At 43.1% G+C, this 16,258-nt stretch overlaps 1 protein-coding gene across 2 annotated transcripts in view; it reads right to left on the bottom strand.

Annotated features, from left to right (window-relative positions):
* Positions 1–11,280, bottom strand: part of Dpt (dermatopontin) — a 28,419-nt gene extending 17,139 nt beyond the window's left edge. For both annotated transcript variants that reach the window (NM_001401366.1, NM_001401367.1), the window contains exon 1: positions 10,943–11,280. In NM_001401366.1, the coding sequence (NP_001388295.1) occupies positions 10,943–11,250 (308 nt within the window). In that variant the 5' untranslated portion in view covers positions 11,251–11,280. The remainder of the gene's footprint in view (positions 1–10,942) is intronic.
* Positions 11,281–16,258: the final 4,978 nt, after the last annotated feature.

Raw genomic sequence — 16,258 nt, 5'->3', positions numbered from 1 at the left:
CTCCAGAGGCCCCTCTTCTTTCCTATCATGGTGAGTCTTCCTAAGTTGGTAGGGAAATTTCCCTTTCATCTACCTGTGCTGCTGGTCTTTGAGCCCACCCCTTCCCTCTTTAAGGCATCTCTCTAAGTGAAGAACAATGAGGCTCATTCTCTTCCCACTCACACACTGCCTGAAGGTTTGGTCCTTTCTGCTTGGATGATGACTGTTTTCTTCCTGGCCTCAGCGCTTCCTTGCCTTATGCAGACCATGCTATTTCCTAAGTTGTTTTCCAGGCTGTTTTCTGCTGTTAAGCTGGAGGAGTGCACCAATGTGGGCTTTCCTTTTCCTGCTTACAGAGAAACTGACCCTACCATGGCCCCTTACTCGTTTCCTATTACCTTCCGAAGGACATGTCCTAATGCTCTCCACACACAAATTCAAGGATTAAGTTTATAATACATGAAACATATCCAAACCACTGTACGTGCCCCTCCAACTCAGGTCTTCAGCTATTTCTGTATCCTTCAGTCTCTTAGGTACCTGGGATATGATCTGTCCTCTCTCGTGTGAAACAGAAGGTGGGTTGCTGATGGTACATTGTCTGAAGGCTGCTAGATTAACCCTGATTTACAAATAAAACTATTTCTAGAAACTATGAAAGGGGGATGTTCCCTGCACTGACTACTGAGGTGGGGACTGAAGTGGAAACTTAAGGGTTCTTTGGAAGGTCAGTTGTGTTGGATGGTGTCTTGCTGGGACACACAGACACATGAAAGAAGGTTTTCACGGAGTGAGCACAGGTGGAAGGATGTTTTGCTAAAGCAAGCACATGAAAAGGCACACGATGACGAATTCTTCACTAATAACATGCATGTACTGGTTCACCTTACGATGTGTATTTGAGCTCTGTTTGTTATGATTCTGCAGAGAGAAATGCACCAAAACACTTCTGGTGGTGCTCTGGTGGCTGCTTCCTCAGACTCCAGCCATTGGCAGAGTGATATCAGCTGTTACAGACTCATGTGGAAGAAACATGGTGAGGCAAGGCTCGTGGAGGTCACGTGATATTTGGAGGGAATATAAATAGGACAACAGATAGTAACAGAGGAGGCTTGCTTGCATGGCTAGCTTTGGAATGCTTCCTCGTTTTGAGTCTTTGCCGATCGCCACTTCGTTGAGAGAGGCTCAGCAAAGAATTTCTTCTGGTATCCCTGGTGGTCCAGGTTCCTCCTGCTGACTCATGCCGATGCAGCTGAGGCCTGGCTGTCTCAGCTAGGTTGCACCATTGCTGCTGATTCATGTTTGCGCTTCTGAATCTACCAACCTAGATTGCTGGTATATTTGTGAAATGTTTGCAAGTAGATCGATCTACCGCTCCTGACCTGTAAACTGAACTGCTGGTTTCCTGACAACACACATGGGATTTGCTCCAAAGAACAATTTCTAAATAGGTCCACTCCCCCTGTATCATAATAACATTTCTTTTCTACTACCTCTATGGGTGGGCTAGAAGGGAGGTTAAAGCATTCAAGAAGCATTATTAAAGATAGGGTTGGAAAAAAATTAAAGTCTACAGGTGGCCCAAATGAACTGGGGCATTTATTTAAGTGTCATTTTCTTTTCTTCTCCCACTGGTGGAAATTAACTCATGCATCTTTCCTTTTCATTCATTTGTTATGTATGTCTCTGTTCTTTCATATATATATATATATATATATATATTTAAATATACATTCATTCATCAACAACTTACGTTTTACTACTCTTCTGTTTCAACCACTGTGTTCTACAATGAGAAGGGAATTAAGAGATGGGCTGGATGTTACTCAACGATGTTCTCAACAGTGGTAAGAAGTTCAGAGTAGAGAATTCAGCTCTGTGCAATCAAGAATGAAATCCAATATGTAAGTTGAGACTGATGGCTTTTTCTTTTATCCTCAAGAGTATTGTCACTTTGGGTTTACCCATTTAACATTAGACTGTGACTGTCATCGTGTAAAGGAGAAGTAACTGTCCTCATGTGTCTCCTGGGTGTATCTACTCATCTCAACTCCAAATCAGTGTGGGTGGAAGGAAACCAGTGTAAGCTCCAAGAGTCATAGGCAAACCCTAAGGTCTTCAAAGGGGAAGGCAGAGCATGCTGGTGCTCTATGAGATTTCCTGTTTTGTCCTCCTCCTTAAATACCCACCTTCCTCCGAAGCAGAGCCTTTTGCTCCCCATCTCAGGTGTGGTTTTGTCCCCCTGCTACTCGTCTATCCTTGTGCTCTGTGTACTCAGCTTCCTATAAGGTGGTGAGTTCCCCTTATGTGAAATGAATGTCAGGAGGTAAGCTGATCCATCTCGTGGAGGTCCAGTTCTGAAAGCAATCCAAGTTCCACACACTCCCCTCTGGCTCTCTGCTGGCCAGCCAGACTCACGGCCCTTGCTATCATTTTCCCACACCCTCAAATAATGCCTCCCTGTGAAGAGTAGTTGCTTCTTACATGTGCCCAGCCCCAGACCATTTGGAGAAAGGTAACCGAATATCAGAGCTCCTCTACAAACCCAGCTCGGTTGCCTTCGTATTTTTGGTAATGGGAGGCTGATGTGAGTTTGGTGGTGTGGGATTGGTAGGAGTATGTATTCACAATGTGAAGACGGACATGGTGGGGTGGGGGGCGGTTACCATCACAGGCTGTGCTGCTGGACTGGTGCCTCACTGTTAACTGAGTCATCTACAACAGTTACCATGTCATCTAATGACCTAGATTTTCTCCTCCGTAAAATGAACACAAGAATAGCATATATTTGTATTTCTTTGAAGACCAAATAAGAGAATGCATTGAAAATTCTGAGGATGCTGCTCTTCTGATGCTGCATACACGACTTCCTGTCACTACACTTTGGTGTAGTCTGCACAGTGAGTTGGAGTCTACTTTGTGAGAGCCACTCCCGTGCTGAGTGTCAGTGAAGCATCGTATGCATGCTCTGAGCTGCTATGCCCCTAGGATGAAGCTCACTGAGAGTGGATGCCTTGGCCTCTCTGTACACAGATGCTCTGGTATCTCTCATCTACCCCAAGTAGATAGTACAGGCCTTGGGGGAAACGGCCATTTAATTTTTATTTGTATTCCTCATAATGCCTGAGGCTTGTCCAGTAAATGTTTGATAGTAGAATGATGAGCAAATGACTGACCGGCTGTCTCCTGATCTCGGAGGAAGACTTGACTCGTAAGGGCCTATCATTTGAGTCTTTGAAAGTCTCTGGAACTCTTCCTAGGCTGCTCCTATGGAAACCGGAGCAGTGGTTAAGTTTCCCATTTCTACCTTCTGCTTCAGGAGCAGCCCTGCTGGAGGATGAAGGTGCCAATCAAGTGTCATTTTATGTAGTCCCCAAAGGCCCTGTTTACACTCCCAGTCACCCTCTCAATAAGCTCTTAGACAACAGAGCTCATGTGAACATTGGGTGTAGCTGCAGAATTCAGAGTTACAGACCCAGGTTCAAGGCAATCGAGAAGAGGTGAGGGCAGCTGACAAGGCGAGGGGAAAGAGCTGGAAGGTTCCGAATTGTTCCACACACTCCATCTCAAGCAAAGAAAACAAGCCACGGTACAGGGACACGTCAAGGCCCTGGGACACGTCACAGCAGTGGTTTGTCACTTTGAATGGTCTGCAGAATAGAGAGTCATCTCCAAAGTTGCAGCTTTACTGATGAGTTGTGGCATGAGCCTGCGTCCTCCACAGACTCCATGAAAACCATTCCCTTGGCACGTGAGGGCCAGGTGCTCACTCCCATTCTTTTTCATTATCTCTTTGCTATTCAATTTTAGCTTCAAACACAAGAGCAATATCAGTTCCACACCACCTAAGGCTGGGAGTTTTCTGGAAGGGAAGGCATGAGGCTATTACTCTTCCCGTGACAACAACATTTGCTCCTGTGTTCTGAGGAAAATGGCCTTTCTGAAAATGATTTATCTCCAGGCCATCGCTTTAGAGGCAGAGACAGAAAATTTACCCCTCTGTCTGCAATGGTAAAATAGAAATAATAGGTCATGGGAGGACCTTATCCTGAGGAGTCTGCAGGCAGGAAGTCTCCTCTCCATCTTGAGGTGAATGTGTTCTATTGGGTGCTCATAGACAGTGAGGACTCGGTGAAGTGATGCCTGAACAGGAATGGCCCAGCTTGTCACTAACTAGAAAAGGATTTATAGCTAGGGCTTCTTTATAACCAAAATTTTCATGCATGCTTCCCTTCAAGGAAGTACAGAACAAACAACAAACAAATAAATCTGGCATTATATTGTCAATCTGCTCCCATCAGCACCTCAGCTAGACTTTCCCTTATGTATGTGAAATTCTGGGATGGTCAGACAGGAAGAAGGACACCAGTCAGAGGTGGGAGGGGGAAGTAAGAAGGGAAGGGGGAGAAGAAAGGAGGGGGAGGTAGGAGAGGGGAGAGCAGGTTTTCTTTTATTTTCTTTGTTTTTCTTTTAAAGTGGTCTGTGGAGTTTCAGTCTCTTCCTCTGATCTCTGCTAGCCCCTGTTCAAATGTGTGGAAAGACCAAGATTTCAGTGAATTGAAAGTAGGATTGAGTTGGGTATAAAAGCGAAGGGCACAGGACCATCTTTGGTCAGTAGCTCTCAAAAAATTTTTTTAAATTAGATGATCTGGTTGTGTTAGTCTTGTCCCACTTGATAACACAAACATTTTAAGGGCTGTTAGCCCGTCTTCAGCACCACGGCTGGGATGGACTAAGAGTCGTTTTGCCTGTATTCCACACCAGTGGCCAACTCCCTGCAACGTAGGAACCTTCTGAACATTTTCCAATTTCTTTCCATTCCTCAAAGTAGATAATTGTAACATAGAATCAAGTTTTAGTTTTCCATTCTGTTCTTACTGGAATAATTTTTTGGTTACCATTAACCATTTAAAACACAATCCACAGAACTTTAGCGTACCCATTAAATATTTCAACAAGTATTCATTAAAGTCTGCTCTGTACTTAGTCTGGTCTCCTTCTTGGGGTCCTGGTATTAACAACCAGATCCTCTGACAGTGAAGACATTTTTAAGAGTAAGCAAAGTGGGACCAGCGGTGGAAGAGCACTAGACCAGTGTCAGGGCAGTGACATGGTAACGTAATGACGAGGTAGCATGCAGGGATGTAAACTTAGATGGAGGATAAGGCTGTTTAATCCAAAAAACTGGATTTCTGGATATTTTTATTATTTAAAACTTAATATCTATGGATTTTTAAAAAAAACCTGTAATCCTTTGGTCCTCCATGAGGAATGGTTAGCACTGAACTCCAACAATGTGTCAGAGGGTAAGACACAGCTTCTACCCCCAAGTGAGTCTCACACTTCTAATTCAGATTGATGTTTTCCTTCCTTGTGAAATGTTGGTACAACTATCACATATTTCATTAAAACAGTCTTCATCTGGCTGCCCCACCTAGTATGACACTCCACCATTTTTGAATATAACGTTCCACACCACTTATTGTCCTGCTTTAACGATGGGGTCGTGAACTTTTTTTATCTTTTAAATAATGTTCAGCTGTATGCAGGCTGCTCTCTTCTTGCTGTTCCTGAATTTGAGTTTCTGTCACCAGACTCCATGTTTTAGAGCTGCTGGACTGTCTACCAAGAACTAAGCAGAAACAACCAGAGGCAGAAAGACCCATTGTAGAGAAGCAGTCAGTAGCGACTTTTCAAAGGGCCTCTGAGGAGATCCAGCTTATTTTGTGAGACATCCTTATCTCCCTAAAGCTTCAGACAATGAAAGGACAACAAGCAGGCTTAACTGTGGAGGGCTCGTTATCAAAAGTTAATAAACTACTTTTTAACCTGTTGGCATAATGCCACCTCGGTATCTATTAAGTTGTGGCTAGTATTCAAGATGCTTGAAATCGTACATTTAATATTCATAGATTCTAACTCAATTATATATTCCAAAAGTCCATGTATCCTGCCACTTCCATTTTGAAACTTACTGGTAGGTGTGTCTGTCTCAGAGAAGTTCAGTTTCAACTGAGTGTTCCTAACCGTGATCATGAACAACCCTTCACAAGGAGTTACATGGGCTGGGTATTCTGTTAAGTATGGTGTCTGTGTTAGTCATTTTAATCATCAAAACAATTCTCTGAAATGGACAAAAATAACTCGCATTATCTTCCCTATACATGAAATGAGGCTTTAGAGATGTTAGGTATCTTTCCTAAAGGCACACAGATATCCTTTAAAATTTTTGTTTGTTTGTTTGTTTGTTTGTTTGTTTTTCGAGACTGGATTTCTTTGTATAATAGCCCTGACTGTCCCGAAACTCTTTGTAGACCAAGCAGTCCTCTGTGAGTCAAGGAGCTCACAGAGATCCACCTGCCTCTGTCTCCTGAGTTCTGGGATTAAAGGTGAGTGTCTCAATGTCCCGCATCCTTTAACATTTTTATAATAATTTATAGAACACATTTCTGTTGACATAGAAACTGAGGACATGAGAGCTACAGGACTGTGTTGTAGGAAAGCCTTTTGAGAATTAGTCCTCTTAAGGGTAAAGTTCAAAGCCTTGAAACACACACACACACACACACACACACACACACACACACATACACACACACACACACACGCACGCACGCACGCACATGCGCGTGCACACGCACGCGCAGAGCCACACAAGCACTTGTGCACACACACTCATGTGCACACGTACTCACAGGCACACCCTAAGGTTTCCAGATCTTGAGAAGTCTTTTATTGATTGGAAAGCTGATATCAGTAGATAGCAGACAGAGGCAAATCCCACACTGGGGAGAGTGAATTTTATCATCGAACTTTCTTCAAAGAAAGAAAAAAAGTATCAAGTTCCCCTGGACAATTGATTTCTAGTACTTAGTAGAATGACCTAGACAGAATGTTGGCCCAAATCCTCGTTCTGCCACAACCTTGTTTCCCACACTCAGCCTTGTCCTCAGAAACCATTCGTACATGGAATCTATTTTAGCTTAGCACTCAATATAGCTTTATCTAAGAAAAAAAATCCATACCCATCTGTGGTATGGGGCACAAGGCTTGACTGCTTCTCCATCACTGGCCATCAGTGGGCATTCCTTAATGCTTAGAGCTAAGCTCCCACATTAGGAAAACAAAGATACCAAATACCTTCCTCCTAATCCTGTTGTGGAGACCCAGTAAAGTTGGCCTGTGAGTAACTCAAGGACATAGATTTGTGATATTAATCTTCATATCACAGTCTAGCAAAGTTTATAGTAAAAAGCAAGACTGGACAAACAAATGCACAATTGGCAAAGGCTACAAGCATCAAAGGGCCACATGGTTTAGAGCATGGGCCATCCACCTTTTACTTACTACGATGACTTCATTGACTTTTCAATTGCTGGACTTCCTGGGCTTTCGTTTCTAACCTATGATGTAAGAAGATGGGTCTACATGCTCAGGAAGCCGTCTTCCAGGCTCGGGGTTCTTGAATACACATGGTTTGTCTTTGAATTTCCCATCAGGCAAATAGCCTGAACTCTTAATTTTCAACTTTCCACTTTGGAATAGTTTAGATTTAAAGATAAAGCAAGGTTCATATCTGTCCTTTCCTAATGCCACATTCCAAAACTCAGTATGTTTCTAAACACCAAGACATGACATTAGCAGAAGTCTAAGCTCTAGAAATTATTACGATCTACAGGTTTTGCCATTAATGCCCTTTTATTGGTCTAGGATTCAATCCGAGATATTATGTAATGTTTAGTCTTTATGCTTTTGGAAACAAAGAGTTCACTACAAAATAGTTTAGTTTACTGAAACATTAAAATTATAGGAGAATGTAAATCTAATAACCAGGTCATCTTGGGGTAACAACGTGAGTCAGCCATGCTCTGTTCCTGTTTTAGAGATTCTTAGGGAAATGTTGAAGGTTCCTTATCATGCATATTGGTGGATTCAGTAAGCCAAAACTTTGTCTTATAAATGCAGAAATACAAAATTTCAAAGACATGAGCGGTGTATTGTCATGGATTAATTAATTCAAAATTTCAGCTCTAATAAAACAGAGTCTTTTAAAATGTCTTTGCAGATTCTCTGAAGTCCAGGGAGTAGAAATGGTAAAATATACAGACCATCCTTCCTCCAATACAGGTCTCACATAAGCCTGGTTTGCCCAAAATAAGTTTTGTCAAATCCCATATTCAATAAATCATTATTGACTGCCCTCAAATAAGATGGCAAAGTGCCAAATGTTTGTTTTAGATGTAGATTTATTTTAGAATCCCCCTCTTCTCCTGGAAGCATCATGACTTTTATTTCCTTTTTTCTTCTCTCAATTATTCTCTCCCACACCCCCTCCACCAGAAGCAATTGAGAGCCTAATACACTACAGCTGGGAGGTGAGACGAATCCTCGTTCAGAGACCCTTCCACCCTAAGGCAGTTCCGAAATCACTACAACTTCAGTTTCGTCTTGCTCCACTAAAGACCTGTGTATCCCACGGTATTGGCTAACCAAAGTCCGAGGAATCCCCTGAGAACACTGCAGACCTGTCCTTGAGGAGGCCACACATATTCACAGAAGACCGGATAAGGCCTCCCAAAGATTTCCTTGGTGGAACCAGGCACCCTGCTTAATTCTAAACTTTATTCGAAACCATGGTCTGTGGCATAGACACCATGGGTAACAGCACTCCGCTCTGAAGGTAGCACCCAGAAAAGATGGCTCCCCGTTAGCAAGTTTTCTTCAGCAGATTCTTTGTATTGCCAAGTTTGTGTTTGTCCTTCCTGCCTCTTAAAATAAACCTGAAAGCTAATTTACTTACACAAGACAGTCAAATTGCAACAAACTCGTCAACAACTCCTCCCCAGAACAGATTAAGAACAGGCAGCCAGTCGGGGAGATGTAATTGCTCCCCAGCCTGTGAACAATTTTCTTTCCTTCCAAATTTTTCACTGAGACTGGAGTCTGAACACGAAGTCATACTCGTCTAGGAGAAAATGCCTAGGGAGTAATTGGGTTCTGGGGCAGCTGGGTTGGGTCGTGAAAGAAGCTGCTTTCTGTGTTCATGACTTTCTAGCCCTGTGATTGGTGGAGGTGGGGAGGAGACTATGGACAATGGAGGGCAAAAAGGAGGAAAGCAAAGATCTTAGATCCCGCACATTTAAAAAAAATCACATTCCTCCCTCCCCCCTTTTTTCTTCTGCCTCTCTTCAATGTTGAGAGTTCATGGCAACCAGCTGCAAACCGGCACGTTTCGAACTAAATAGCATTTGGCTTCTTTCCTTAGCTGGGTGATCACAAGGTTTAAGAGAATGCAAGCGAAAGCCGAGCACGCGCCGACGTGAGGGTCTGCTTTGTATAGACATCGCCAAGTCTGAGGGTTCGTTCTCCAAAGGCAGCAGCAGAGAGACCACTGAAGCTTGGCCTAAGGTCAGACTGCATTTTGTCATTAGCACCAGAACCCGAACCCAGCTTGTGACTCAGCCCAGGGCTCTCTTGTTAGGGGTTAGGCAATCTTCACGGAGTGCTGTCCTACTGTGGCTCTAACAGGGGGTTAGAAAGTGGTCCCATCTACATGATCGTCCCCTGGGGTGGGTGGACTGGACGGGCAGTTACAACTAGACCGTTTCCACCCTTGAAGTGAGTCAATGAGTCTGTCTGCTGGGACAAACGAGCTTGAGTGTGGTTCTGGGGCCCTGGCTCTGCAGACAGAATTCAGCTTGGGGTGGAGGCAGCAGGCTCTTGGGAACCCACTGCTGTAGTTGAGCATATGTTGTTTAAAGCTGAGATGTTTCTGGATCCAATCTTGTCTTTCTAGCTGAGGAAACCCACCTTATCTCCAGACCATAGTTTGCCACCTACAGCATGATTTATAGACTTGCTTTAAGCATTAAATGAGATCATTGTATACATAGTGTGTGATGTGATGTATGCTCAGGGCATTTCTCCTGGATGGCTGAAAGTGTCACCACTAATGTCTTATGTTGAGCCCTCCCGGATGCTCACTCCACCCCTGCCCTGCTGGAGCTCTCTTCACACAGTGGTCTTGCTCAGCAGACAGCACACTTGGCAGCCTTCCAGCTGGGCTACCTCCTCCCTCAGTCTGCCTCTCCTGGGTCAGCCTCCACCTTCTCTCTAAGGCCTGAAATTTGGGCATCATTTGGACAGTTGTGAATGACCCGTCTGACCATCATTGGATTTTAAGACAGGTTTCTAACCCAGTGCCAGGGCTGGGATATTCAAACACCACAGAGAAGCACAAACTGGGATCAATTCCTTTCCATTGATTAGGGCAAAAGGCAGAAAGGGCAGGACGGCACCTCTGAAAACTTTTGGTAAACTATATCCTAGCAACAGAAGCTACTTTAAATTCAAGAGAAAGGAAGAGAGAGGGAAAGGGAGACAGAGAAATCTTAGTAGCAAAACCTGACAGAGCATAATTTAGCAGAACAGCAGAGGGCTACTTAACTTCCCCTCCCTTTGTTTCTAGTTCTCAGTCCTGTCTACCCAATCACTTACTTTAAATCAGTATTTTTCAGAATGTTGAAGCTAAGGACCTAATTGTTTATTTTCTCCCAACCATCCTGGAGTAATATTTTTTGGAAAACAGTAAATCATTACAAAATGGAAATGTTATTCCAATGTCACAGCAATGACCACTTTCTATGAGCTCCTTAAGAAATTTCTATTTGGGAAGTTTGATAAGCATCCTTCACCCACACATCCAGCCTGCAGGACACGCTGAGCATAAGGATGACCTTTGAAGGACTAGAACCAGAGAGGTCCGTCTTTCCTGGGACATATCCTGCCCTGGTTTTCCACCTTACAATGCCATCTCCATTGTACAGACCTGCCCCCCAGAGCATGCCATAGCAAGTTTAGGATGTGCCCAGGGTCTGAGCCATGCTATTCCTCGAGGTCCAAACTTCCCCCATGAAGTACATGCACAGATGCTCCCGTCCCTAGTGCGCTGTCTCCTTCTTACCATTCCATGCCAGCCCTGTTGATCTCCTCCCACCAGCACTCAGTGGGCTCCCCGAGGCTTTGGGGAGTGGGCATGCAGGCATAGTTCCACTGTCTGTCAGAGCCCTCCTTCTTGTTAAAGATGCTCCTCACAGCTACCACCACTTGCCCGTGGGGACACTGGTAGCTGAAGCCCTGACGGTTCAGGTTCACCCATCCGTCGTCACTGTAGTCCTGGTACTGCTGGTATGGATGGTACCCGTAGTCACCATACTGGCCCCAGGCTGTGCTCACCAGTGGCAGAAGCACCCACAGAAGAGTGAGGTCCATACTGCCCCGGCTTTTGGCTAAAGAAATGTCACCCTCCGTTTGCTGGGCTGACTTTTATACAGCTGCTGCTGACATGTGGCTTCCAGATGTGGGGGAATTGGATCCAACTGCAGTGTGTCATTGCTCAAGCAAAAGCTCTTCCACGCTGAGAAATTGGCCTTGCTTGAGTCCAGTTTGTTTTAAGGTGGAATTCTATGAATATGCAACGAACATGTAAATCAAGGAAATCTCCCTGGAGAATCACTTCACGGAGAGAGAGTCTAGAGCCAGCTGCTCCACTCTGCCCAGAAACGCCCAAGAAAGACCCCTCAATCGCCTACCTATCCCTCATCTCCCGGCATCTGGCCCCTCTGCCACTCTCCGCATTAGCAAACTCTGTGTTCGTTCTCCAGCTTAGCCCTCTAGAATCATACGGAAATCCAGGTGGTGATTTCGAAACGCCACCTTTGGTCTTCTGCGAAGCCAGGAGCCTGGGTTTTTTTTTTTTTTACATTCTTAGTCCAACGTCTTTTAATTTGGGGTAGAAGCAGATGTGCCTGTCTTCAGGTCTACTATTAAAATTTTCGACGTGCAGATAGAAATGCTATTGGTCCATGGAGAGAGCAGCCGGGCCACCTGAGCTGCTGAAATTGATCGCTTCAGCCCTAGCTTAAGTGTAGAACTGGTTAAGCTCAAATTTTCATCAGTTGGCACTTTCTAACTTTACACTGACTTTTCTTTTTGTTGAGGTACAGTGTATAAAATAAAGGCCAGTTTTTTAACCGTGTAGCATACGGTTCTGCAGACAGCACTGAAATCACACCGTAGAGGAGACTGGACAGGCTACAGCACCTCCCCATATCCCTCTGCAGCCTCGCCTTTCCCGATACCTAGTTCTGCTACCCAACAATCTGATGTTTGTCCCTACAGTTTTGTAAATAAGTGGGGCTATGCCACGTGAGTCAATCTCTGGATTACCCCTGCTTTTGAGACTCGACTGCGCTGTTGGTCACCCACCTCTTTTAGTTACTGAGAAGAGTTCACAGTACGGTGTCCCATACAAATGTGCCATCCGAAGCACGTGTGGAATATCTCGTTTGTAAAAAACTATTTATAACCGTGCATAAGTACTTATGAATAAAGTTTCCATAAATGCACAGAGGTTTTGGTATAAAGTTTCGTCTTCATTTCACTTCAGTAGATACTTATGACTGATTTCCCAGTCACTAGGTAAGAATGTGTCTAACTTTAAAAGAGGCTGCACGTGCTATGGCATCACCCTACCAGAAAATTATTCTTTCTTCCTGATTTTGGACATTTTAATAGGTGTACAGTGACAGTTTGGCATGAATATTTTTGACTCCTGGCTAATGATTTTAAGAATTTCTTTTCATTAGTTTTTTTTTTTTTTTGGTATGGAACACACTATTTTAAATGTCTTGCCTGTTTTAGTATTTTTGAATTATTTGGGGTATCTCTTTTTAATTTTTTAATTTGAATTTATTTTATATTTACAATAGCTTTTTAAAAATATACAATACAGTATTATTATGCTTCTCCTCCTCCAACTCCTCCCAGATTCTTCCCATTTCCCTTCCCTCCCAAATCTACACCATTTCTTTCTCTTATGTACAAGAATACAAATAAGAATTAATAATAATAATAATAATAATAATAGATAAAATAAAAACAAATGAACCAGAATAGGTCAGAGCAAACAAACAGAAGAGAAAGAGCTCAAGGAAAGGTGTGTTTAGGATTTGCCATGTGTTTTCAGGTTATTACCCCATGATCTCTGCTGAGGAGCCATACTTAGTACTATTTTTTCATCAATGAAGACATTATAGTTCAAGAATTTCTTGAGACAGCCACTGGGAACTGGGATCGGACTAAGGGATGGCCTCACTTAGAATGTACAACAGAAGAAAAGGCCCAAATTGCTTAGAAGAAAAAAGACAATGGCACACTTGAGGGGAAACTATATTCCCAAGAGAACAAACAAAAGACTCACTTCGACAAATACAGAAATGGACTCATTTAGGAGATAAGAAGCTTGTCCAAGTAGTTAAGGAGTATGTAATAGACTTTACGATTTTAGCCAGAGAAGCAGTAAAAAAGCATAAGGTATGTCAGTAAGTGAATGCTTAGCAAGCAAACAGGGCAAAGAGATTAGTGGGAAGTCGAAGTGAACTTCACTGAGATAAAACCAGGAAAATATGGTCACAAGTATCTCCTAGTGCTTGTAGATACCTTTTCAGGAATAGATAGAAGCTTTCTCCACCAAGCAAAAGACAGTCTCTGTAGTCATCAAGAAGATACTGGAAGAAATCTTACCCCGGTCTGGAGTGCCCAAGATAATCTGGTCAGATAATGGCCCTACTTTTGTTGCCAAGGTAAGCCAGGGTGTGGCCGAGTATTTAGAGGTCGATTAAAAATTGCATTGTATCTACAGACCTCAAAGTTCAGGACAGGTAGAGTAAATAAATAAAACTCTAAAAGAGACCCTGACCCCCCCCCAAAAAAAAAGAATTTCTTGAGTCCAACTATATGGCTTAGGTCTTTTGATTCTATTCTTTAATCCTTCTTATCATTTTATCAAAAACTGCAGTTACTTCTTTATCAACATTTGGAGATTGCAAATAAAGTATTTATAAAGCATTTGTGTTAACACATATAACTAATTTAAAGTACGGATTTCCGTGTTATTTGCAAATTACGTCTACATATTATTTCAGACTAAATATTATTTCAGATCATGTGGTTCTAGGACTGGCAGCATGGTAGTCACTAAGAGACTGTTAATTTGGACTCCCTGCTCTCACTCAATCTCCCTGCCTCAGATACTTGGTCAGTGGAATATGGCCAAGTATATTTTGAGAACCCCCAGAAGGTCTGATGCATACTGAAAGGAGAGTTCTCACACCGCACCCAAATTCCAGAGTCCGCACTGTTGGGAGAACCCAGCAGTCCAGAAGCCTGTCTGACCCAGCTCAGTCTTCGTGACTCCAAAGCTGGAGCTCCCCATTACTGGACTGTATCTTCTCCTGGAAGCTGAAGGAACCCAAAACATTTCCTCTTAGGACACTGAGGTTTATTGGCCTTAAAAATATTCCAACACAGAGAAACTTTCTGCTTTTCTCACTGCTGTCTAATGACAGGGCATTAATCATTCCTAACTGACAATAGCTTTATCAGCTCAGAGCCAGGTGCCAGTGGGGACTGCAGAGAAGCCTTGCTTCATGGAATTTGGTCTCCTCTGTCTTCCCTGTGTTTAGCCATCCTCTTATGTCTAGCCTCTCTCCTGAGATTTATTACTCTTTGTTTACAAAGTAGAAGCACATTTTGCTTTGGACATTTTTCCAGACTTCACTGTCTTGTGGAAATTTCCAAGGCACACCAAGTTAGTAAAACGTGTGTGCCTCTTCTCTTCTTAACCTGCTTAAAGATAGTTTAATTTCTAAACAGAACTAAAGATCAGGTAAGAACTGAGGTGAGGGGAGAAAGGTGACGTTTCCATCCTTCATATTCCTAATAACTTGAGATGCTTTGAAGAGATGCAGCCAAGGGACAGTCAAGAGACGACACACGCCTTTTCTTTGGCTTCTCTTTCTCTGCCTTCTTTATCTCTATTTCTTATTTATCAGAAGCTTTATGGAGAGCTAATTCATATACCAGCACTTAAGGTATATCACTCACTGACTGTTACTGGTCAAAGAGTTTTAGAACCATCTTGGCAATCAGTTTGAGGCCATTCTAATCAATCATCCATAAATCCTGGACCATTTAGTAGTCACTATTTCTCCTTAACTCTTCATCCCAAGGCAACAAAAAATCTCCTTCTATTTCTTTGAGTTTTTCTGTATTAATGGAATCACTCAAAGCCTGATTGCTCACGACCAAATTCTTTAACCTGGTATGTTTTGAAGGTTCATCCAAGTGTGGCATGTATTTGGACTTCCTTATTCTACTGTGGGAATATACGAGTTTCATTTAACCATTCATAAGGGTGATGTTTGGTTCCTTCCACTCTTCTGCTGGGCAAATGGTAACGCTATGTCTAACCTGATGCAGAGCTACCAGGACGTCTTCCAAAACAGCTGCATCCTTTCATGTTCCTAGCAACAACAGACGATGGTTCCAATTCCTCCATATCCTCGCCAGCTCTTGTCATTGCTTGAGTTATAGAAGCTGTGGAAACCCACAAGCGCTTTGGTAATACATTTTTGGGGCCTGAATTCACTGTGATCTGACAGTTACTTTTTTGCATGATCCATTGCTTTTCTGTTGTGGAACCCACCATCCAAGCATCTGGACTTAGTCCCAGCAGCTTCTTCCAGCGAGGTGTAAAATGCACAGACTGGAGGCAATGAGGGAACTGTGAGAGCTGATGCTGAGGAAAGACCGAAAGATGCAGAATAAGATAGAACAACTCCGCCCTTGATGCCTGCTCTCTATGTGGTGGACCAGTGGGGTTAAAAGCACTGACTGCTCTTCCAGAAGACCTGGGTTCAAATCAGCACCCACATGGCAGCTCCCAACTGTCTGTAACTATAATATCTGACTTGCATCCAGGCCAAACATCAATGCACATAAAATAAAAATAAATATATTTTTAAAAGGTCAATGTTAACTTGCCTCTATTTTCACAGGTATGATATTGCACAAACTTGAAATTGTCAGTTTGTTTTTCTCTTTTTTTAATTAATTTTTTATTTACATGAGTACATTGTAGCTGTCTTCAGACACACCAGAAGACAGCACCTTATCCCATTACAGATGGTTGTGAGCCACCATGTGGTTGCTGGGATTTGAACTCAGGACCTCTGGAAGAGCAGTCAGTGCTCTTAACCTCTGAGCCATCTCTCCAGCCCCAGTTTGTTTCTCTTAATGAGGAGATTTTATTACTCTAGGTGCCTAACTGTCACAATAGGACCACAGGACCTTGCATGTAGTCCTGAAGAGAAGGATTCCTAGAGTCACAACTAGCAAAGTAGAGTCCCCGTAAGAAAGCTTAACGACCTTGCATCAA

Source organism: Rattus norvegicus, chromosome 13 (genome assembly GCF_036323735.1).
Source record: "Rattus norvegicus strain BN/NHsdMcwi chromosome 13, GRCr8, whole genome shotgun sequence".
NCBI lineage: Eukaryota > Metazoa > Chordata > Mammalia > Rodentia > Muridae > Rattus > Rattus norvegicus.
This window is presented reverse-complemented; position numbering and strand designations above follow the sequence as displayed.